The sequence below is a fragment of the Crocodylus porosus genome, unplaced genomic scaffold (assembly GCF_001723895.1).
Source record: "Crocodylus porosus isolate Cpor-Errol unplaced genomic scaffold, CroPor_comp1, whole genome shotgun sequence".
In the NCBI taxonomy this organism is placed as follows: Eukaryota; Metazoa; Chordata; order Crocodylia; family Crocodylidae; genus Crocodylus; species Crocodylus porosus.
Window position 1 is genome coordinate 104,582,875 of NW_017728886.1, and position 24,360 is coordinate 104,607,234.

At 41.9% G+C, this 24,360-nt stretch overlaps 1 protein-coding gene across 1 annotated transcript in view; it reads right to left on the reverse strand.

Annotated features, from left to right (window-relative positions):
* Positions 1 to 24,360, reverse strand: part of GALNT12 (polypeptide N-acetylgalactosaminyltransferase 12) — an 83,238-nt gene that overhangs the window by 56,872 nt on the left and 2,006 nt on the right. The window contains exons 2-4 of the mRNA XM_019536696.1: positions 24,181 to 24,360; positions 4,907 to 5,076; positions 1,169 to 1,358 (exon numbers count right to left, since the gene is read on the reverse strand). Of these exons, the coding sequence (XP_019392241.1) occupies positions 1,169 to 1,358; positions 4,907 to 5,076; positions 24,181 to 24,360 (540 nt within the window). The remainder of the gene's footprint in view (positions 1 to 1,168; positions 1,359 to 4,906; positions 5,077 to 24,180) is intronic.

Here is a 24,360-nt window from a genome sequence, read left to right on the forward strand (position 1 = left end):
AGAGGTCATCCACGCACGAGAGAAAGCTTTGCGACCAAGGTCCTGGAGCAAGCGGCCTCAGTCAGTTCCCGGGCGAACTCCTGGTCAAGCTCAGGACTTTGAGTGGGAGGTCTGTAGTAGACCTAGCCAAAAGGGAAATGCTCCAAAATAGTACTTCATGCAAAGAGTGACTATTTTGACATGTTTAAACCACTTCAGGAACATTTAAAGGGCTTGTGTGTTTGTGTACAGTGGGCCTTTTGAAATATTTCAGAGGCATTTGAAACATTTGTTTTAATTGTTACATGGGTCCATGCCTCCAAAGGACAGTTAAAAAAAGAAAAAACAAGAAAAAAAGAGAAGAAACATTTACAAGAGGTTGCTGGCTGGCACAGCATCTGAACAAGATCTGGGGGTCATGATACACCGGAAGATGAATATGAACCAACAGTGCGATGAAGTTGCCAGAAGGGCAAATAGAACTGTGGCCTGCATCAGCCAATGTATGGCCAATAGTAGGTGCTCCTCCCTCTGTACTTGACATTGGTGAGGCTTCAACTGGAGTCCTGTGCCCAATTCTGGGCACCGCACTTCAAGAAAGATGTGGATAGGCTTGAGAGGGTACAAAGAAAGGCAACCTGTATGGTCAAAGGCATGGAGGGTAGGCCCTATGAGGAGAGACACCAGGAACTGGGCCTATTCAGTCTGAGTAAGAGAAGGCTGAGAGGTGACTTGATAGCCTCCTACATGTACATCAGGGTAAGCATTAAGAACTAGGGGAGCAACTCTTCAGGAAGGCACCTCAAGGGAGGACAAGGACCAATGGGCATAAATGAATAGCAGGTAAATTCAGGCTAGACATAAGAAAAACCTTTTTCTCTGTAAGGGTCACCAAAGTCTGGAACACTCCCAGCAGAGGTGATGCCATCACCCTCCTTGTAGCAATTCAAGGTGAGGCTGGACAGGCACCTTGTCAACCTTGTCTGAGCCCAATAACTTCCAGCCCATGGCAGGGGACCAGACTTGATGATCTTACAGGTTCCTTTCCGGTTCTATGATTTTATGATTCTATGAAATTTGGCTAAAGAATTTGAGCCAACATCCCACTGAAATGCATTATAAATGCAGGAATTTACCAAATGAACATTTTTCTGTCAAATTATTAGGGGAGTATTCAGTATACATGTACCTTTCCAACAGAGGCTCAAGCCATCCCTCATGGCATTCACAGTGGCAATCAAGAAATGTCAAAACATCGCCTTTTGCTAGAGAAGCTCCCAGCAGCCGTGCTCGAACCAATCCTTCTCTCTTGTTTGCGCGGATAAGACGTACCTTGCGTAAAGCAGCCACATAGTTTTCCAGTGTCTCCTTTAGATGTTCTGTAACAAAAAGGATGATCACTACAGCATTGTATGCAGCATGTTAGGAAACGCTACCTTTTCATCAGTGTATTACTACTAGTGCTGTGTGCTCTGACCCCAACTACCTCTAAGACCTGGCATGGCCCTCATGCTTTGACAGGTCAGGGAAACAGGTGGTATAAAACTCAGGTGGACAAATTCATGATTTATTAATTTCTCTAACTGGTTTGCTAACTGTTAGAAGCTGCTCAGATTTTAGAGATTTCTTTTCAATATAAACATTGTATATATTTCCTCAATGCTGCTAAACACCATTTCTGAACCCCCTTTATATCCATACAGCAAAAACATAACATCATATGAATATCAAACTGCTGGAGAAATAGCCTGTGCCATCTTTGCAACCACTGCTCCACTGACAAAATGGAGCATGCACAAGCAGAAATGCCTCACCCAGACAGCAGGCCTCCATTTAGGGTACACATACTGAAGTCACTAAAAACTTGTGCTCCTAAATGATGCTTGTCCTTTTAAAAATCATGACCTTAAAAGATTAAACCTGTTTCTGAACGTTTTGTTTTATGTACGAAAAATAATAATTTCACAATACCTTTGTTATAGTATTGAAAGCCTAAGTAGCTTTTCATTCTTACCTTAAAAACAGAACTGATGAAATATTAACTAAGATTTTATATTACTAAAACCTACATTTAAAAAACCTTATAACTTTGGCCCCAGATGCTTCAAACAGTTATGAACAAGCCCAATCTAAGTATAAAGTAGTCTTACTGAAATCAAAGGAAACTATTCAGTTGAGGAAACTATATACCAATGGAAGCATTTTTAGGGTTAAGGTCTTAAATTTTCAGTGTTTGTGGGACTTTTGCCCATGAATGGTTTGCTTCCAAAAGCAGCTTTTTGAATGGGAAAACAGAGTGCACCGGCATAATGTGGAACACTTACATGTGGAAGTGCACTGGGATGGCCTTAATCAAGAGGCTGGAAGTCCTTTCTAACAGGTCTAATACACATGCCTAGGTATCCAGGGTTCCTCCTCTAAGTTGTTGTTGAACAAGCTGAAAATGTGATCTACTACCATATCAGAATAATTCACTGAAATCACACACATGCTTTTATTTCAATGTTCCTAAGCAATATGCCTCAATAGCTACCATACCTAGGTACCACCAGGCTACAACATCCAGCAAGAGACACACTGGCCCATATGTTCACGTTTAGAGGGGACTTTGGGGGTTGGAAGTCAAAGGACCTGCTGGTAAATTTCTCTTTTTAAAAGTGGCATAGCTGAAGTCACAATCCATTTCTTATCTGTGTTTTTGTAGAGATAAGGAAAGGACTGAAAAGCAAAAGAGTGATTTCTAGTGGACAGGAGACTATTCTAAAAACAGATTAAGTTCTGAACTGATTTAATAATTTCTAATGCAACTGATAAGTTTTATCCTTAATCGGCACCTTGTTGCTATCACCATCTGTATAGCTCCAGCTCACCTCTCCAGTCCCAGTTCCCACCTTGTGAAGGAGTGAGATGACGAAAAGGGACATCTGAACCTGATGAATCCCCTTCCTATTTCATGTTGTTTGCGTGCTGGGGGAAAGTTAAAAGCAGAGGACAGATTCTCTGCATTTTTACTCATTTCTGGTGCCTAAAGCACCCAGAAATCCTGCTTGTGCTTTGTGGCTCAAAGATTGGGCATGATCAATCACTCTGACTATGAGCCATGCACATGTCCATTCAACATGCGGGAGCATCTCCAAATGTAGAGAAGGGAATGGGAGTCCCCCTTCCATGCTTGTAGGCACACACAGGGAAATCTCTGCAGGTGATTCCCAAGGCATTCCTGCAAGCATGAAGTGGGGCAGAACTCAGAACCATTTACTGAAATATATATTTCTGTTTTCCCAATACTGATGTTGCATTAATATGGTTAATTTATCCATGTATATGAATTCTAGACAAAAATAAATTCTAGCATGTGTACTATCATATATGGAAAATACCTGATTATGCATTTGGAAACATAGATTGTGTTTCAAAATACATATTTTAATTAAAAAAAGACAGTGATAAATGCTTTTGCTGATGTACTCCAATTCAAAAAATTCACTGAGCAGCACTCAAACCTAGATGTGACAATATAGTAGAACAATATATTCAGAAATAAGCCATGGAAAAATAATAATAATGAAAAAATATAATCTAAATTTATTCACTGGTTTGGATATAAAATGTTATAACTATTTCATAAACCTTCACTGTGGCTTTATGAATTACCTGTGTTTGGAGTTAAGCAGTGGTTAAGAGAAAGAAAAGCAATAATGTAAAAGCAGTATAATACTATCATGATAATGGGGTTTCCACTTTATTTTTTCTTTTTACATACCACTCTTCAAGTGAATTTCACATAATAGTAATACCACCCACCATCTTTTCTAGTACCGTAGCGATATAACCCTTAATTTTAATAACATATTCCATAGAAAAGTAGAAAATGCTTTGAAGTTTTACATACATTCAAGTCAATACCAGTAATTTTAGTAAAAGTTCACAAAAATAGGTGATCTTAGTAGGATCTCTCAAAATCTTGAAAGATTTTTTTTACTGTTACTTATAAATTAATCTAAGGCCAATTAAACTTATTTGACTACTGCACATTCATTTTAACAGTATGCCAATACTGTTTCATTAGTATAATATTTACATGCAGCAGTTATAACTATTCATATCCCTGTGATCAGGCTCATGAGTACAAGGCAACTTCTAATACCTTTTGACTACCCATTTGCCTACCTACTATCTAGTGTAGTTCCTACTACTCTAATACAAATTCTCAACTAAGGTGCTATGGCACCTTGGGGTGTCTTGATATACTTTCAAGGGTGCCACAAGGTGCTACATGACGTTAGCTCTGTTACGTGTAAAGATGGTTCACAAGATAAAACCAGAGATTTCAAACAGGAATCCATAGTGTTAAATACATTCTGACCTGCTGTGATCTTTCCGAGTTCTTTGCAACAGAACAATTGCTGTATTATTTTTCCTCTAGTAAAAACAAACAAACAAAAAACAACAAGTGGAAGCCAAGAGGGGGCATCATCAGAGGGGTGCCCTGACCTGCTCTCATATCCAGTATCTTCCCAGTCCTCAGCTGGTTTTTCCCTCTCTACCTCACTGGACTGTTCAGAAGTACTATTCTTCCCATTTTAAACATTAAAAACAAGACTCAGAGCAGTGGTTTGGCCAAAGGCCATGCAGTGTTTGAAATCTGTCTTGGAGGCAGCATGGGAATTCAGATCTCCAAAGCTCAAAGTTAATGGCAGAACCATTAATTTATCATTCCTCCCAACAAACCAAACAGGCCTCTAAACTTGATAGTTAAAACCAGTGCACCAGACTAAAAACTGACTTCCAGTTAAAATAAAAAATTGACTTCCAATTACATTATGGAATACTTTTAGAATTTTAGTGTGCTGTTACTAAATCAGTATTCTTTCTATTCTTGTAAACATGCTTGCAGGGAAACTCATTTATAGAATAAAATGCCTACCTTTGTCACTGTAATCATCCACAAGAATAACTTCTTCTAGCAGAATATCTGGGGATGTCTCAAGAACACTGTGAACTGTTCGCAGAAGTGTTGACCAAGCCTCATTGTAGAAAGCTATTATAACAGAAGTTCTGGGCAATTTATAATAATCATATTTCTTCTCTTTGCACCTGCAAATACATTTAGAAAAAATATGAACTCTTCTGTACAGTTACAGAAAAGAATTATCTAATTAAGATCATGTACATCACAAGCTATTTTTAAACAAGAAATATTAAAATATAAAACGACAGGGTTATGCAGTGTGCTTAGCAAAGGAGCTATTGTTCAGGAGAGTCCAACTTTCCCCCCCAATTTTTCAACAAGGATTCAACCAACCACAAAAAGACATCCAGACATCCAAAAAATTAGGTAAAGGTGGCTTTGCTTGATAGAAAATTACTTCAAAATAATAATAAAAAAAGAAAACAAAGAAGCTAAATGGTGACTGATGCCTGAAGCACATAACAGTAAAGATGATTTTAAGAAATAATAGCAAGCATAATTTACTACAATTCAATTAAATTATGCCCTGGAGGCTAAATCTGAAGGAGCTAGAGAACAAGTGTAAGTGTAAATGTAAGAGCAAAACAATAAACAGTAGAAAAAGCCAATGTAAGAGAAAATTCAGTGCAATTTTTTTTTTAGGACTATGTGGATATTTTGTGTAGAAATGCTGGAATTTAGGAACAAAGGACTAGAAGGGACCTACTGAGACAAAGTCCAGTCCACTACTGAAGAATGCTCCTCCTCATGCAATACCTTTCACAAGTTTATTAACCACTATCTTTCAACAGTTAACCTTTCTGCCCCCAGTACTCCACCTGAAATAATGTTTTGCAATTTCAAAGTCCTTGGGAACAGGAAGCACACACACAAGTGCCTATATCACTGGCTCTATGGGAGTCTAGCAGTTTCACAATTCTGTAGATTATTTTGAAAAAGTGGGCACCTGGCATCTTAAATTGCTTGCAGTCTCAGATTAAAAGATCCCAATGCAATTCCCATTATAATCCAAAACCACAAGCCCAAAGCTAAAATTACATGAGTCCAACCAGACTAAGATTAACAGGGTCTGTATACATACTGAGATCAGAGAAGATCAATGAAAAACAGTTGACAGCTGAGCAGTTTCTCTCAAAATCCTGAAACTAATGTAAAACTAACCAAAACAAAATCTAAGAATCTCTCTTTGATGTTTCTCCATATACTACCCCCACAAAATTTGTATGCCAACCAAAATGTGTTACCATTATCAGACTTCTTCACAATGACATGGCAGCAACGGTCCTAAGCAATAGTTTGGAAACAGAACCCTTTGCTATTAGAACTGGAGTCAAGCAAAGATGTGTAATTGCACCAACACTCTTTTTCAACCTGTATCACTGATATTTTGCATCTCACTGCTAATAGACTTCCATGTGGAGTCAGCATCCAGTATTGCATGGGAAAACGCTTCTTTAACATCACAATCGGTTATACTGTAAATCCAAGGCAATCAAAACTTCCATTACTAATATTCAATACGTTGATGCTTATGTTGATTGTGGCCACTCAATTAAAGAGCTCCAGGTCACTCTTGATTGCTTCTGTAAAGTGCATAAAATGCTTGGACTCACTGTTAACTTCAAGAAAATCAGACCACCCTTTACCACCTACCCTAAAACAACCAAGTTCTCCTCCACATATTACAATTAGAGGACAATCCTTGGAGAATGTTGAAGATTTTCTCTACCTGGGTAGACACTCTTCCCAAAGAATAAATAGACAAGAAGCTGTAACCCAACACCACGAGGATCTACTCCTTCCTTCTATAGCCATTTGATAATCTAGTCAAACATGCAGATCTCAGATCGGCCTCCACGTCCTCAGTTATCTATGCTTCCCTGTTTACTGTAAGATTCATCCCAATTTCCAGAGACTGCCGCCAATGCATCCCACAGTGCAGAATTCTTTTTTAATAGCGTAGTCCCTTAAGAGAAATTTATGTTTTAAGTATATGCCCCCAAATTAATGTGTGTAATGTAACCTCTGCAAAATGTCTATATAAAGATAAAAGAAAGTAGAATTATTACCCATTCCTAAAAAATTAAATACTAATTGTAGTCAGCACTAAAGCATAGGAGAAATTAGACAATTTGCAAGAAACTAATCTAACTATACAAGAAATTTAATTACTGAAAAAAATCAAAAGATACAAAATAGATACCCATAAAAGAAGTGGAATGTGAGAAGTCACTGAAGATGTATGAAGAACTACCACAGCACTGTGAAGTACAAAATCAGGAGGACAAAAGGAGATCAAAAGTGACAAGGGGCTTGATAAGGACATATGTCAAAATTAAAAGAAAGGCAAAGGAAACTAAGTATGATGCTTAATGGGGAAAGAGAGCTATAAATTGAAGATACAAGAAAGGCTGAGCTGCTCAATGCCTGCTTTGTTTTTTGTTAGCGAAGTCAATGTACAAAAGATGGGGGAGGGTTCACCTTAGACAAATGAAGAAGTCAAAGAATATTTGATTTGTTGAATGCAGTGATTTTCAATCATCTTTCATTTGCAAATGTCTAAAAAAATTTCAAATGGAGGTGCAACCCCCTTTGAATTGTAAGTGTGGCTATCATATACTTATGATTAATCATAGCCATCTTTCGTGGACCCCTTGGACCAGGAGTGGGCAAAATTTGGCCCAGGGGCTGGATGTCACCCGTCAGGCCATTCCATCTGGCCTGCGGGGCCCCTAAAAAATTTAGAAAATTAATATTTATCTGCCCTGGGCTGCCTGTCATGTGGCCCCTGATGGCTTGCCAAAACTCAGGAAGCGGCCCTCTGCCCAAAATAATTGCCCACCCCTACCTCAGACACAGTCTGCAGACCCCCAGGTCTGCAGAACACAGGCTGAAGATCACTGGTTGAATGAATTAATCCTGTAGGGCTTCATGCAGTATACCACAGGATATGGAAGGAACCAGCAGATGAAATCTTTGAGCCACTAGCAACCACACAAGAGAGGGCTGGTACAGACATTTTCATGGACTCTTCTGGACAAATGGTTGCCTCCAAATACAATGGACTAGATTCAGCTCAGCAGGTCCCCTCCAGATTATTTGGGAAATGATGGAAAACTGGTGAGGTCCCAGAAAGCAGGAGGAGAATAAATGTATTACTCATCTTTACAAAGGAAATCTATGGAATTATTAATTTGTCAGCCTAACTACAATATGTCTGCTATTTGAACAAATTCTGAATTAATCAGTTTGCAATCACCTAGAAGAGTAAAAGATGATTACTGGCAGCTGAAATGGATTTGCTGAAAACAACTCATGCCAAACCAAACTGGTTTCCCTCTCTGACTGGAATACAGTGAACATGGTGAGACAATACACTGACTTCAGTAAGGTTTTCACCACAGTACTACATAACATATTAGTAAGACACCTGGAACAACCATGTGGTTGAAAAGCTGCAGGCAACCATCAGTAATTAATGTATCAAGAGCAAACTGGGAAGAGTACTGAGAAAGTCCTGCAGGATCAGTTTTGGGTCTAGGCTGGTTCATAATTTTATTAATGACTTGGATGAAGTAAGAGAGGCATACACCTCAAATCTGCAGACAACACAGAACTGGATGGGACAGCAAACACTTTAGAGCATGGGTGGCAACCTCTGGCCATTCTATCCTGCTTGCGAAGCTGGTACTTCAGTCAGGAGGGCTTTGCCAGCCACTGCCAGGTGGCAAAATGAATCAAGTGGTGCAGCAGCAGCTGGGTCAGAAGGGCCAGTTTGCCTCAGACCAATAATTGGATAATTCTGCCTGCTGCTTCTGCAGCTTTGCCAAGCCATGCTTCAGGGAGCTTAATTAAAATCCAAAATGATCTCAGTGAATTAGAGAACTGGGCAATGAACAATGCAATTGAATTCAGCAAGGGCAAACATTAGGTGCTTCACATAGGGGGGAAAAAAGACACACAAAAATGCTGAGAAGGTATGAGGATCATTGTGTGCATGTAAATAAAGGTAAACGTTATCTTGGGTTACACTGACAAACGCATTGGATCCAAGACATATGAGGTCATAGTACAACTCTGTTTTGCACTGATTATTCTGCAGTTGCAATACTGGGTCTAATCTGTACACCACATTTTAAGAAATGTGCGACAAATCAGACAAGGTTCAAAGGAAAGGAATGAAAATGGGAGGAGGGGAGAGGGGCAATAAAGATGACAAACGAGAGAAAGCAAGCCATATAAGGAAAGGCTGAAGGCATTAAGACAGGCATGACTTTAAGACAAATTATCTTTAAAACATTTGCACACAGATTTCTGTAGTACCTTTTCTCTACCAGAAGTGCTTCTAAAATTTACCTGATGAGTAAACTGTAAGTTTAAGAATACCCCAATAATAGTTTTGAAATTAAGGTATCATTTAGCACCCTTTCATATCATCAGAATGGCTGTTCTTAATCAGAAACTGTCTGACATTTTTTATGCCTTTACCTTTACCTTACTACTTGGTAATAAAGAGAAGACATCAAAGTTTAAAGCAGGGGCTGGCAACATTTTTGGGCAGAGTGCCCAGAACACTTACAACCTCCACCTGTAAGATGTTGCCATGCCTGGGGCACACAGTGGGGAAGCCAAGAAAGGTCTGGTCCTTGTTATGGCAGCACAGCCCTGTCCCCTTCTCTATCATCAACCCTGATGCATACATGCCAAGCAAAACACTTTTGTGTGCCATGCTCTGGCACTTGTGCCAGGGGTTGCCTACCCCTGGTTTAAAGGAAGGAGATAAAAAAATGTAGGAAGCATTTATTTTTCTTGCTTTTTCTAAATGCTCTTAAAAAAGCAGATTATGCTCTATGATTAATTGTGGAGGGGTCTTAAATGATATTTCAAAAATGAAAGCAACAATAAATATATTCCTACTGTATATACCTAACATTTTATAATAGTACACTATGCAGCATAAAGTCAGTTTTGTATGCCAAACTCATTTACACTTTCCATTTCAACTGCATCCCTGGCATAATATAGGAGCACTTCCCACCCATTTTAGGAAACTGACTCCTACCTCTGGAGGCTGAATCTGAGATGGCACAGAAGGGTTGCTGAGACTCATCTGGTCCTCTGACTACTATTCTGTGTTGCTCATCTATGTGGGCACTAATGACACTGCCAACACTCATGATGATATTCAACAATCTTTCCAGTCAAGGGAAAAGGCCCAGATAGGAGCAAATGAATCCTGGAGATCAACACATGGTTGCAATGTCAGAGTTATGCAGTGCAGTGCAGCCCAGAGATATATAAACAGCCAGGGGACCTGTACTTAAAATTAGTAAGGGGAAGGAGGGAGAAAGCAGGATAATCAGTTAGTTACCCAAAATGTTTATATACTAATGAGAGAAGCACAAGAATGAACAGGAAAAATTGAAGGACTTAGTAAAATTGCAGAATGATACTGTAATTGAGATTACAGAGGTGTAGTTGGATAGTTCACATTACTGTCAATGATGGGTATAACTGGCTCAGGAAGGACAGGCAGGGTGGGGGAAGGAGGTATTGCCCCACATATAAAGGAAATTTGTGCACATTTGGAGAAGCAGTTCAAAGGGAAAGGTAGGCCTGTTGAAAGACTTTGTGTAAACATTGGGGGGAGAACAGCAGGAGGTCATGGTGGGCATCTGCTATAAGCCACCAAACCAGGAGGAAGAGGTGGATGAGCCTTTTTTAAGCAACTAATGAAAATGTCCAAACCGCAGGACCTGGTTCTCACAAGGGAGTTTAATTATGGTGACATCTGCTGGGAGAGAAACACAGCAGTGCACAAGCAATCCTGCAAATTCTTAAGCGTACACAAGGGTAATTTTCTGGTACAGGTGGTAGGAGACCAAGTAGAAGGAAAGCCTTTTTGGACTTGTTGCTGGCAATCAGGGAGGAACTACTTGAGAACGTGAAGGCGGAAGGCAACTTGGTGCCAATGGTCTCAAAATGATAGCGTGGAAACAGATGTCACTTTTGTACTGCCATAAAAATGTTTAGGGTGGCACAAAGTGAAAGCAAACAGATGTCCATACCTTTTGTCACACCACAAACACTCAAATTTGTGTCCATGGGAGAAGGAAGTAATAGACTGAACCACTTTAGTGATATCCATGTCTATGTGTTAATGGTGGAAGAGCTGGGGCAGTCTGAAACTGCTTGGGCTCCTCAGCCTCCCTGGGACAAGAGCTTCTCCAACTTAAGGGGCCTGGTCCTGCATACCTCAGAAGTTCCTGGCAGAGTCAGCCTCCTCAAGCCTTGGGAGTGCCTGTCTCAGCTTCCCCCTTACCTAGATGCGTCTCTTCAGGCATATGTCTGGATAAGTGGGAAACGTTAGGGTATCTGCAGACACATAACCCACACAGTGCACAGGGGACACCCACTGCAGGATATTTCCCTGGGCATCTTTGCAAGTGTGAGGGGGCAGGAGGAATCACCCAGAGGAGTTCCCTGCTCCATGCCTGCAGACTGTGCTTCGTGCTGTTGCCAAAAATGAGTGCCAAGTTGCCAGCACACAGGCTGCAAACACAGAAAGGGACCCCCTCCCTTTCCATAGGAGATCTGCCCCCCTTCATGCTTGCAGGAATGCCCTGGGAATCACCTGCAGAGTGTGTGTGCCTACAAGCATGGAAGGGGGACTCCCATTCCCTTGTCTACGTTTGCAGTTGCCCATGAGGAAATCCTCTGCAGGGGATGCTCCCACTCCCCAACACAGGTGGTACATCTGCAGGTGAGGATTTCCCCTGCATACAGAGACTCCTTGAGCTGGGACACCAATGTTTACAGTCATCCCTGGAACATGATCAGCAATCATGCATCACTGAAGATGTCTGTTTTGAGCGAGTGAGTGAACAAGTGTGAGAGTACGAATGAGAGAGTGAGAGCAAAGCAGAAGAGCAGCAGAATAAAGGCACTGGACTTCAAAAAAGCAGACTTTAACAAAGTTTCAGGGAACTGGTAAGCAGGATACCCTGAAAGACAAGTCTATGCAGAAATGGAGTCCAGAAGACCTTGCTTTTCTTTAAGGAAGCCATATTAAGGGTGCCGGAACAAGTTCCAGGCAACCCCCACTTCACACTGTTTTGCTTAGCGTTATTTCACTATAATGCTCATTTTAAACTGATACCTGATTTCACTTAGCACTCAGCGAGTTTCATTGTAACACTTGTGATTGCCATCTTGGGTCATTTAAAACAATTGCTGTTGCCATCTTGGGTCATCAAATACTTTTGGTTTTGCTTAATGTTCATTTCACTTAGTACTTAGTTCTTCAGGAACCAATTAAGAGCACTAAGCAGGGGTTGCCTGTATCTTAGTGTGATAGAGAAGGGAAAGCACAGAAGTGGCTTGGCTAGACAGTGATCTCTTCAGTGAACTGGAACTCAAAAAGGAATCCTATAAAAAGGGGCTGGGGCTCAAGCCAAAGCCCCAGCAGCTACCTAGCCCCCTGACACCTTGTACTCAATTCTAAGACAAAGGTTTGACAGCTGAAAATTATGTCTGTGTGATAAAGGTGCTTGCTGAAGGCTCTGTGAAGATTAGATGAAGTGTTTTTCTGTATTTGTTTAGATACTAAGCTATATGTTGTTGCTAAGAGCCTAATTAAGTTTAAGATGTAGTAAGGCCTTGTATAAAGTAAGGCCAAGTAAATTTAGCAAAGCCTTGTAGTAAGGCCCTGTGGCGTATCAAAAGAATGCAGTCTAGTATTCAAGCTCCCAGAGAAGCAGTCACAGCAGTGTGGCATAGGCCACACCTACACCCTCAGCTACAGCAGGGGCAGACCATGGAAAGATCAAGACAAGGGTTCTGCCCCTGCCACCCTCATCTGGACCAGCCTCTGGACCAGATTCCTCTCCTCCGCCACCTTCCAATTACTCCCTTATACCTCCTGCAAGGCCAGCTGCCTCTTTCAGCGGTCCAGAGACCCATCCCTAAGGTCCCCAGTCTGCCCTGCCTAACAGTCCCAACCACTCCAAATATTGTGCACCACACACTGCCATGCTCTCAGGGATGCCCTCCCTACTGCTGCCCTTTTTTGCCACTCCATCAGATCCTGTTAAGGGTGCTGCAGAGTGTGAAAAGGAAAGCACTGTAAGAAATAAATTAGCCTTTAAATGGGGTGCCGCTAAATTCCAAGAAGTTAGGGGGGGCCTTGAGAGCTAGTAACCTGTGCGACTCCAAGCAAACAAAAACAATGTAAAAAATAAACACAACAACAACTACTTTTAAAAGAAGCATGTTTATGCTTGTGCACAGCAAATATAAAACAATCATAACTCTCAAAGCAGTCACAGGGATCCTGTATTTGGGCATGCATAGCCATGCTGCATACCAATACAAACATCAGTGTGCCTGTAAAAATCAATGCCACATGTGTATCAGCCCAGATTACAGTGAACTTTAGGGGTAAGAAACACTGTCTCAGCTGTAGATAGTCTTTCAGGTCTAAGACTTGAAAGACAAAAATCTGGCAGCCATCAGCAATCTGGTTGTAAACCTAAAGTATTTTTCACAGAGTCTTTCTGAATGCTGTAAAAAAATCAAAGCAGGAAGTACGCACAGTGTAATGTATATGCTGATAGCACAAATGGCCACAAATGATATATTGTGCACTGAATAATTGTTAAAGCCTTCTCTTCCTGCTGCGTGCACGTGATCCCTTATACCTTGTTTCTATATAACTAGGGACCTACTAAATTCATGATTGCATGATATCCATGTGAAAATGTGAAATCAGGCAGGCCCCACAAAAAAATTCTGGGCTCACTGCTATAACCACGCCCCAAAAACAAGATACAAGCAGAGAAAAGGGCAAGGAGCCCTGCTGTCCTGAACTGAGGGAGCAAATCAGAGGCTAAGCCTGTGACAGGCTCAGTCCAGGAGACAATCTGGGGCCAGCTGGGGAAGTGGGAGGGTTTTGGCACCACCTTTTAAAGCAGCCGCAGGCATGCTGATACAAGCTGCAGCCTGAGGAGGATTCTTCAATATGTCCAGTGAGAAAAAGTCCTCCAAGACAATCAAATATGTTTCAGTACTGGACCTCCTGAAACAGTATCCTGCAAGGATCTTGCATGCAGATAGAGACAGGCTGTTCTATACCAGCTACAATGTTGCTTTGTATCTGTTGAGGAAAACCAGTATAGCTCAACACTTAGAGTCTGAGGCACACATGAAGCAAAAGGCTATTGCAGAGGCTGAAGGTCAGAACAAGAAACAACCAACCATGTCCTCGGTCTTTAAAAGGACCAAAGAAAGCAGCCTGGGAAGGCAAGAGGCCACATTTTCCCTTGTGGAGACTTTTGCAGTGGTGAACATCCCCCCAGAGAAACTTGATCATCCAAAGTTAAAGGACTACCTGAACCAAAATGTGCCAAATCCTGGCAGTTTTCTGTGTGCCAGCAAGTTTTGCCAAGGCTCTCTCTCTGCAGTTATTGCCTTGCATGTACAGTCCATGAAGTTTGCATGGGCAGAGTATGAATCCTTCTCCATTGTGGCTGATGAAGCCACCAACCCTTGAGATAAAATGTACAGCATGTATATATACGGGTATATCTTATGTTATACTTAAGATATACTGATGACATCTTCAACATTTGGACTGAAAACCTGCAATCTCTGATTGAGTTCCATCAGAAATTCAACAATCACCATCCCTCCATCCAACTTTTTCTAGAATACTCCAGCACCAACATCTTTTTAGACATGATGATTAGTAAGTATCCAGAATGCTAAAATACAGATCACGTTATACAAGAAGCCCACAGACAAACATACATATCTGCACAGAACCAGCAATCACCATAAACACACCAAGATAGCTGTGATATACAGCCAAGCCCTCAGATCCCACCGAATTTGCACTGAAGAGAACATCCGTGATTACCACCTCACCGATCTTAAAAAAGATTTCACCCAACAAGGATCCTCCTCCAGAGAGAGAGATCGCACATTTGAAAGAGCCACCCGGATACCACGGGAAGAACTGCTGCACCACGCAAGAAAACCCCCCATAAATCGCACAACGTTGGTTATGACATATTACCCCTTCCTCGAACCCGTATGGAAAATCCTCAAACAATTGCAACCCATACTAGAAAGAGACGCTATTGTTAAAAAGATCTTCTCAGAGCCACCCATCCTAGCTTTCAAACAAGTATTGAACCTCACTAACCTCATCACCAGAAACAAACTTCCTCAAGCCCAGAACAAATGGATCCGGACCATGTCATGACAAGACATGCAAAACCTGCCAACACATCTCCACCACCCCCACAATTACTACACCCCACATCAGAGCCATCAGCATCCCCAGATCTTACAGCTGCACCTTCAGAAATGTAATATATCTCATCCAATGCACCAAACGCCCTGATGGAAAATATGTAGGAGAGACCAAACAAACAACTGCGCACCAGAGCGAATACACACTGGAAATCTATCCAAGACAGGAATACCCAATTACCTGCAGGGGCACATTTCTCACAAGAAAACCACTCTCTCTTCAGTCTCTCAGTCCTGATCCTCAAAGGAAACTTACAAAACACCTCCCAAAGACAAGCCTATGCACTGCACTTCATCAACCTCCTGGACACTAAAAATCATGGACTAAATATAGACATTGGATTTGTGACACATTATAACCTGCCTGACATCTGACTACCCAAGCATCTCCACTATTCATCCCCCTTCCCCACCCCTGCCCCAGCCTGTCTCTCAACCACTGACTCCTCAATCTACATTTTCACTGACTACCTGTCTTGTATGCGCACCAGCCCAGCCTCTGGCTTCTTTACTTTTCATTCCATCCAGGAAGAGCACACACCAACTGCAGAAACTTCCTTAGCCTGAAGCTTTCTTAATAATTGTTTTTCCAACTATTTAAGTTGGTCTAATAAAAGATATCAAATTCACCCAAAGAACCTTGTCTGCCTATGTCCTTAGACCAAGACGGCTTCAACCTACACCCCTGTCTAAAGGTTAGCTTTCAGTTTCACTAAACTCCTTTTTATAATATCCTTTAAAATAAAGTGCATATAGTTGGTATTAGTTGCAATTCATGTTGCCTTTAGCTTTACTTTAAACTCTAAACCAAATTATCTTATTAAGTGCTTAGATTGCTTAATAATGTGTCAATTAATGGCCATTAAGACAGGGATGGGCAAACTATGGCTCATGGGCCACATCCAGCCTTCTGAGGGATTTTGCCAAGCCCATGGTGGGTCCCTCGGTCCTGCCCAGCCCAGGTACAAGGGGCAGCCCAGACTGTGGTACATGCAACCAGTCCTGCTGCCCCTGGGCATGAAGTGAGGGTGCGGCAGCCAGACTCGCTTCCCAGCAGTGGCAGCTCCTTCTAGCTGCTGCTGCACCCAGCCTGTCCACCCGGCACCCACCACCAGGGGTGGGATCCACATAGGCAGGAGGCTGTGGTTGGGCAAGGAGGTGTGTCCAGAATCTTGGAGTGGTGATAGCGTGGGGCTGAAGCTAAGCGAGGGCTGCAGTCTGCTGCCCACAAGACCCTGTGTCACTTCCATGGGCAGGAGCACGTAGGGAGCAGACTGCATCTCTGCCCTAACCTCATGCTGTCACTGCCCCAAGATCCTGGCCCCAGATGCAGCTCCCTGCCTGCCCGTGGCCCCCTCCCATCCGCCTAGCCCTGCGCCCTGCCCACATGGGTCCCAATCAGTCTCCAAAGAGACTCTGGGATCACAGGGTGGTGAGAACACAGGGCCAGAGCTGCAGTCCACTCCCTGCATGCCCAAGCATGCAGAACCGGCACCTGTCACAGGGGCATACGGAAAGCAGATTGCAGCTCTGTTCTGCACACAGGCCAGAAGGGGGCTGCAGCTGTGATCTAGGCGAACAGCATCCATGAACAGGATGGATGGGAGGCACCGGGGGTGGGATCATGGGCTGGTAACAGTGTCCGTGGGCCAGGCCTTTGAATGATTAAAATCAGTTCAGCTATAAAGCATGGTGATGGTATGAAAAAGATACGAAAAAGAACAGAAACTGAAAAAGCATCACCTCTCTCAAAAATACTGTTTACACACTGGAGGTAATACTGTAAAATAAGTAACTAAACAAAAACAACAATACTTTTAATTGATGCATGCCTTCAAACTCTAGATAAGAAATAGTCCTCAACATATTAAAACATGTTCAGGACTCATCTGAACATGCCCAGGCATTTTTGGGTACCTCACAACATACAGTTTTAAAAATCTGATTGAAAAACAATTCTCTATTATGGCTCTGCATGGAGCACTAACTGCAGATAACAGCAGTGGATTCTTGTAACTGTGGTGGAACCACAGTATTACCAGTTACGAATTGAGCTATTATAAACTGAGGAGAGAAGTTACTGTCTAGGAAAAAAATCCATATGTAGTGATAGAAGTTATAATTTAAAGATGCTCTTTAAAAGAAGACTAAGAAAGCTAGAAACCGGGAGATGGTCCCAAGTTAGCTAATAGCTAGTAAGCAAGTTAAAGAAAGACAGATGGCCTGAAGAGGATGCCTACTGCTCCACTCTGAAGTTTGCTTAGTTCTTCTCATGCACTGTATGCCGGTATTTATTGTAGTGTAGTGCTCATTGGATTTAAGTAAAGAAATAAATACAGTGTCAAATACTAGCAGATGCCAAAGTACTACTTAAAAGTGTTTATGAAGTACCTATGCTAAAACTTGCAGTAGTTTCATAAAAGGCAACATGTATCCATTTTGGATGAACTAAGTCTGTGTGTAAAAATAGTAATTTGACTATATGTAAATTACTTTAGGTACGATTATTTCAAAGATAGTGTTCTCAAATTAGCCCCTCACTTCCATGTGTTCAGGGACAGCAGGCTTGTCATTAAGGGAGGGTGGGAGGGAAGAGGCCTTCAAGGGACAAAGTTGTGGGGGGCAGAGGTCAAGGGGGCCACCCAACCCCCCAGATTTATTTTTCCTACTGTAGCAGTGGGAGAGCGGATAAATTCAAAGCAAACCTCCAATAATCAGATTCTTTTTTCCGGGGTGGGGAGTGGGATGTCAGGATTGGAGGAGGTATTATGAAATAACCCACTTACTCTCATCTTGTACACAATAGGTAATCATCCTGAGTCTTGTAATTCCTATACAAAGCAGGATTTCCAAAATGTTTTAGAATCATCTTGCCTGGGTCATAGGTGATGTTTAATGATCAACTTCTTGAAATCAACCTAAAATGCACTTATCCTGGTCTATCTACATTTCTGTAGTAAGGGTACTAACGTGATGCTTACCTATAAGCCTATGAAGAGGTTCATCGTGAGTAGTAGCAACAAACTGTGTTGCTGCAATAGAGAGGAATGTAAAACAACTACAGCACAGTGGCTCCCCATTAACTGGTGCTCCATTTTATCCTCACACCAATATGAAAAGTCAGTCTATACGTACTGTCAGTAGAACATAGGACTATCATACATTCCTGATTCAAAACTACTTCCAATACCATCAACAATGCTTTATATGACAAAATATCACTGACTGCCTTTAATTTTAATTTTTTGGATACTGGGTCACAGGTGAGACTGTCTTCCACTGTTTTGTCATCACAGTTATTAGTGACAACTGGATGCCTGAATAGCCTACTCGTACATGGCAATATTACCTCTTTCTCTGATGAGATCACAAATGGCACGCGAGATACATGTTAAACAAATGGCAATAATTCACTCCTGATAAATCTGCCTGTAATTGAAATGTTGCTCTAAGAACCTATTCAGGTGTATTCTACAGCTACAAATCTCAAGCTAACACATTACTAGGTAAAGTGACATATAACCTTGCATCTTTGGTCCAATTATTTAATGACTGTTTAAAATGGTCCTAACTACATAAAATATTTTTCCTCTAAAAATATATACACTTGTACAATAAAACTTCTTTATTTTGGCATACAAGTTTCATACAGAACTGCAAGCAGAAAATTTCCTTGCAATTGAATGAAAACTTTATTCATTTTGTTCTTAATGTTTTCAGTAAGAAAAATATATTGTTTTTCAAAAGGGCAACAAATACTGTTTTGCATCCAAAGTAACCAAAATCTTTTAAAAAAAGTTTTAACTTTATATTTATATATACATGTACATATTTTTTTAATGGCATAATGCACCAAAAACCCACAGGTCCAAACACAATACATCAAGACTCTTTGAGAATGGTAAAAGGATGTAAGAAAAATGAAAAAGGGGTGTGAGGTGGGGAAGAACTCATAAAAAAAAAATTTGATGAGGAAAGAGTGTAGAACTAAAACTACTTACAAATCCCACATTTAGGAGGTATATGGCATAGTCTTCTGGCCAGCCACAGATGGAACATTTTTTAGTACTTTCAAATGGATTTTGTAATTTCAATCTTTGCTCCTTATAATAAACACATCCTTGAACAATCACAATTTAGAATGAGGTGCTCTGAATGCAACAGAGGGGAAGACACAAGCTAATCCCTGGAATAAACAGAAAAGTATTACAAATAGAGAGTTCACTTCATCTCACTTTTTTGGTTAGAGATGTGTGAACAAGAAGAACAAATGTATACAAGATGTAACAGGTCCCCACATGTCAGTTACACTACCTTCTTCTTTTCCTGACCCTCCTGTCCCCTACCCTTTTGTTCATTGTGTCAACAGCTCAAGTCCTGGTATTTCCCCTTACAAAGCGTACAAAACTCTTTGTCGAAGAAATATTAAGCTCAGCTGATTGTTCCTCTTTGCACAGCAATGGAACATCTGACCATGAGAAACCGCTTTCCTGTCCAAAAGAATCCAATGGAATGCCCCCAGATGACTTATTCCTTTCTAGGACAACACACGTGAAGAGCAGTGATGGAGCAACTGCATCCCATCACCACACCACTTAGTTAGGGTGCCACAAGGACTTATGCTCTCTCTTGTCCAACATCTACATGGAGGCAACAGGTAAACTAGTAAAGCAAGAATCAACTCAAGGGCAAACAATATGCAGAAGAGACATCTTTGCTTCTTCATGCACAAGTTCATTACAATCACCAACACAGCCCAGTGGCAGCACAGGTTCAGCTTCAACCACACAACCTCTCAAGTCAGAGAACATCCCTTTACAGAATGCAGCCTCCTGTGGCTGACAGTATACATCCATTGTTGTGAATTCAGTCCTTTGTGGTGGGTTTTTCTCAGATTCCTAGCTAAGTTCTCGAATAGCAGGTTCCACATCACACTTTGTACCATACTCTGGATTACTGACCAAGCCTGGAGAATCCTTCTGTCTCTCCCTACCTCCTATCTGGAATACAGCAGAACCTTCTAACCATACACGTGAGAAAATTATCCTCTATCAAACTGTTGCATCTGACATGAGGGAAGCTGCACTGAATCTCCTCTGGACAGGTAAAGGAGAATTAGTCACAGACTTAAAAAAAACCTGGTGGCTTAGATTCAAGCCATCCTGACTCAGTCATACTTGCTATGTGCAGAGAATCACGTCCAACATAGTTATATATGCGAGTGTGTGCACATATGCATAGGCACATACATATATTTAAAAAATATCAACTTCATGAGGACAAACACAATGACAATGATGTGCTATATCTTAAGAGAAAGTGCCAAGTTTTCTACTTAAATTCCATTTATGGATTGTTACTAGGCATCTGAAAATCCACAATCATGGAAGAAGAAAGGGGGTGGGAGGGAGGATGTACTGGTTTAAAAAACAAAACAAAACAAACAGCCCACAAACTTAGAGGGATAGTAAAGGCACAATAAATAAATAAAAGGGACCATACATAACAAATAGAAGAAAGAGGAAGCTGATAGCAATGCATGTGAAACAGGAGCAAGGAACTCTAGAAAATTAAAAAGGAAAGAAAAAGAGAGAAAAATATACAGCTTGTAGATTTAAAGACAAACAGAATTTCAGTTAGTCATAAAAATACCCTAGTATTTGTATTGGTTCATTCTCAGATGGAAACAGTAGAATTATTGATAATTATAAAGAAAAGGTAGAACTGTTCAATATAATATTTCTGGTCTCTGAGAAAAAGATTACAGGATGCAGTCACTGTACAGGCTTATTTATCATCCTTTTAATCACGCGGGCCCAGCCTACAAAGTTTCTCATTAACCTTCTTCAGGCGGGGAGGCAGTCACTGTACAGAATGATGGTGAAACATTCCCAGTAACTCAGGAATATCTTCAAAACTGGCTTCTAAAATCAGACATTTTTATACCAGAAAACTTGCATCCAAGAGTTTTGAAAATGCTGCCAGAAGAGATCTAGACCTTTTCTAAGTGTTGATTTTCAGTAAGTCTGGGAACTTTCAGAAAGAAAGCCAATGCTGCACTAGGATTTACCAAGGTTAAACAAGGCTGCATGCGTAATAGATGTCAGGCTTAGAGGCCATTAATCTGAGACAAAATAATGAAATTGCTGACAGGAGTCTCGATTAATAAAACATGAAGAAGGCAATATAATTAATGCCAATCAATGTTGATTTCGGAATGAGGAATAGATGCTCTACTATTTTCATATTATTACAGGCTTGGTTGATAAAGGCAGTGGATATTATTTAGTACTGCATGATCGCCACTTGAGGACCCAGAACAGAAAAAAGGCATAAAAATGGATTAAGAAGTAGCTAGCTAGCAAGCCTCAAAATGTAACTGTACAACAAAGAAATTAGCATCATGTAGATAAACATGTGGGTATCTGGTGGCATTCTTCACCCTCTTGACCCTATACTATTATTCATGTTTACTGATGGCTTGGAATTAAAAAAAAAAGGCAAAACAACCACCACTCCAGTCAGCTGGTAGATCGTTCACAGTATGGACAATATTGAGACATGACCATGAGCAAAGAGTTTATACCAGTAATTCTCAACCAGGCTGCTGCAACACCCAGGGAGTACCATAAGATCTTTTCAAGGATGCAACAGGGAACCAAAAATGTTAGCACGATTAGGTGTGCAAACATGATTTACAAGATAAGCCCAAAGATTTCCACTAGTAATCCACAGTGTTAAAACCATTCTGCTCTACTGTACAGTCTTTCTGAGTTCTTTGCAGCAGAAGAATTGCCATATTATTTTTCTGTGGTCAAATATCAAGTGAAATTAAGAGCTGGCATTTTCCTAGGGGTGCCCAAGTCAAGCAGGTTGAAAACCACTGGTTATATATACAAAGTGACAGGACTATTTATTGTGCTATGGTTCAGTGGGCCTAGTCCCACTAGGAAAACTCTAATCCTCCCTTAATTAGGACACAACAATTGATCTTGTGGGACAGCAAATGTAAAACCAGAGACAGAAGTGTACTTCAAGGGGAGCACTGAATAGAGGCCACTCATCCTCAAATGAATCCAAGGAGCCAGTGGTCATTGCCCAGTGAACTCTGCCATGAGATGTGAATGGGTGAGGGGCTGGAAAACAGTCCCATAGTTGCTGGAGGTCCCCCTAGCCAGAGCCTCCTTTCTGGTCAGATAGATGATGAGTTTAGCTCAAACCAGGAGGAAATTCACAGAAGTTTAGTCCCGGGACATGCTGGGACCACAGATGGGGAGTGCATAAAGGCAAAGGTTTGAGGAGTACAGACTCACAGGAAAAAAGGCCATAAGCATAACCTAGTCTGATCTCCAGTAGCATGAAAGAAGCCATAGGAGGGGTCTACATTTTGCTTCCATTTGGTGCATCTTTCAGAAAAGCATCCAGTCTTGACTTAAAAATGGCTGCTGATGGTGAATCTACTTCAACCCTTAACCAAATGCACCAATAGTACTCTTCACTCACAAAGTCTGTGCCCTTTTTAAATGATCATTAGAGGTTGCTCACTGGAAGCAACAGAACTGGACTAAGGCAGGTGCAACAGCATATAGCTAAAAAGCAAGCCACGAAGGTGCATTCCTCCTAAGCAGTGATGTGTGTGGATGTTAGATGGGAGGGGGGGGAAGTGTAGGAAAACTAGGTGCGTTTGTTTAACTTATTGCATCAGTCCTCTCCCTCTTTCTGATATGATATGCCCTGCTATGCTAGCTATGCTCTCATAGGTCCTTGTACTAACCTGCAGCACAGTCTGACACTAGGCAAGGTGTGTTTCCTTGAAGGACTCAGGAGTGCAGCCCAGACACCCTGATCTCTCCCCATGAAGCACCCTGGAGTAGACCCCTCTCCTCAAACCCTGCGGGTGCTGCAAGGAGAGAGGCCCTGCAACCTGTTCCAATTAAAGCTGGATAGAAACCAGTTCTGGAGTTGTTACACATGTTCAAGTATTAATTCCATTGCTGGTTAGCTCTTTTTTGTAGGTGCACAGCCCTTTTCATAGTGCATTAGCTACTTCTCATGTATGACTGGTCTACAGCTATTGCATGGCTCTCCCCTTAAAGGCAGGATAATTCCTTTGCCCCTGTGGCTGCTCTAACTTTACTGCATGATTTACCTGTTAACTGCATGACCACTGCTTCAGGCATGTGATCAATCTATATTCATTGCATGGTTCCCCCTTAATGATGGGATAATTTCTTTGCACCTGAGGCAGTCTCAATGTCTTGCCCAGCCCACCTGTTAATAACGGAATAATCCCTTTGCATGTGCCAGGCCTACATTTATTGTGCAGTTCACCCATTAACCGCAGGATACCCCTTTTGCATGTGTCCCAGGCCTACATTTACGGCACAGTTCACCCATCAATTGCAAGATAACCCCTCTGCACGTGTGCCAGGTCTACATTGTGAGGTTCACCCATCAACTGCAGGATATACCCTTTGTACACATGATGGGTCTCAATTTATAGTAAGGTTCACCCATTACCTGCAGGATAACCCCTTTGCATGCATGTTGGGTCTAAATTTACTCTGAGATTCATCTGTGGGATAACCCCTTTGCATGAGTGCCAGGCCTACATTTACTGCAAGATTCACCCATCAACTGCAGGATAACCCCTCTGCCAGGTCTACACTGATTGCCAGGTTCACCCATCAAGTGCAGGATTATCCCTGTGCGCCGGATCGAAAACTACAGCGCAGTTCATTCATTAAGTGCACGAAAACCCCTCGGCATGTGCGCGGGGTGGAAGAGCAGAACTGATGAGGTGGCCCGTGACCTGCCGGCCCCCCCTGCACCTGCCTCGTGGGAACGCCCCCGGCTGCCTCTCAGCAGGGTGCTGGGCGGTGCAGCCCGCCCCCGCCCGCACCCCGCGGACTCACAGCGGGTGCCAGCGCTCGGGCAGGCGGCGGTGCAGCGAGATGCGGTCGCTCACGTAGGTGTTGATTTGGTGCAGCCGGAGGCTCTCGTCCTGGAGGCGCTGCTCGGCCGCGCTCAGCTCCAGCCGCACCGGTCGGCCCAGCTCTCCCGGCGCGCCCGGCTCCGCCCGCGGCTTCTCGTAC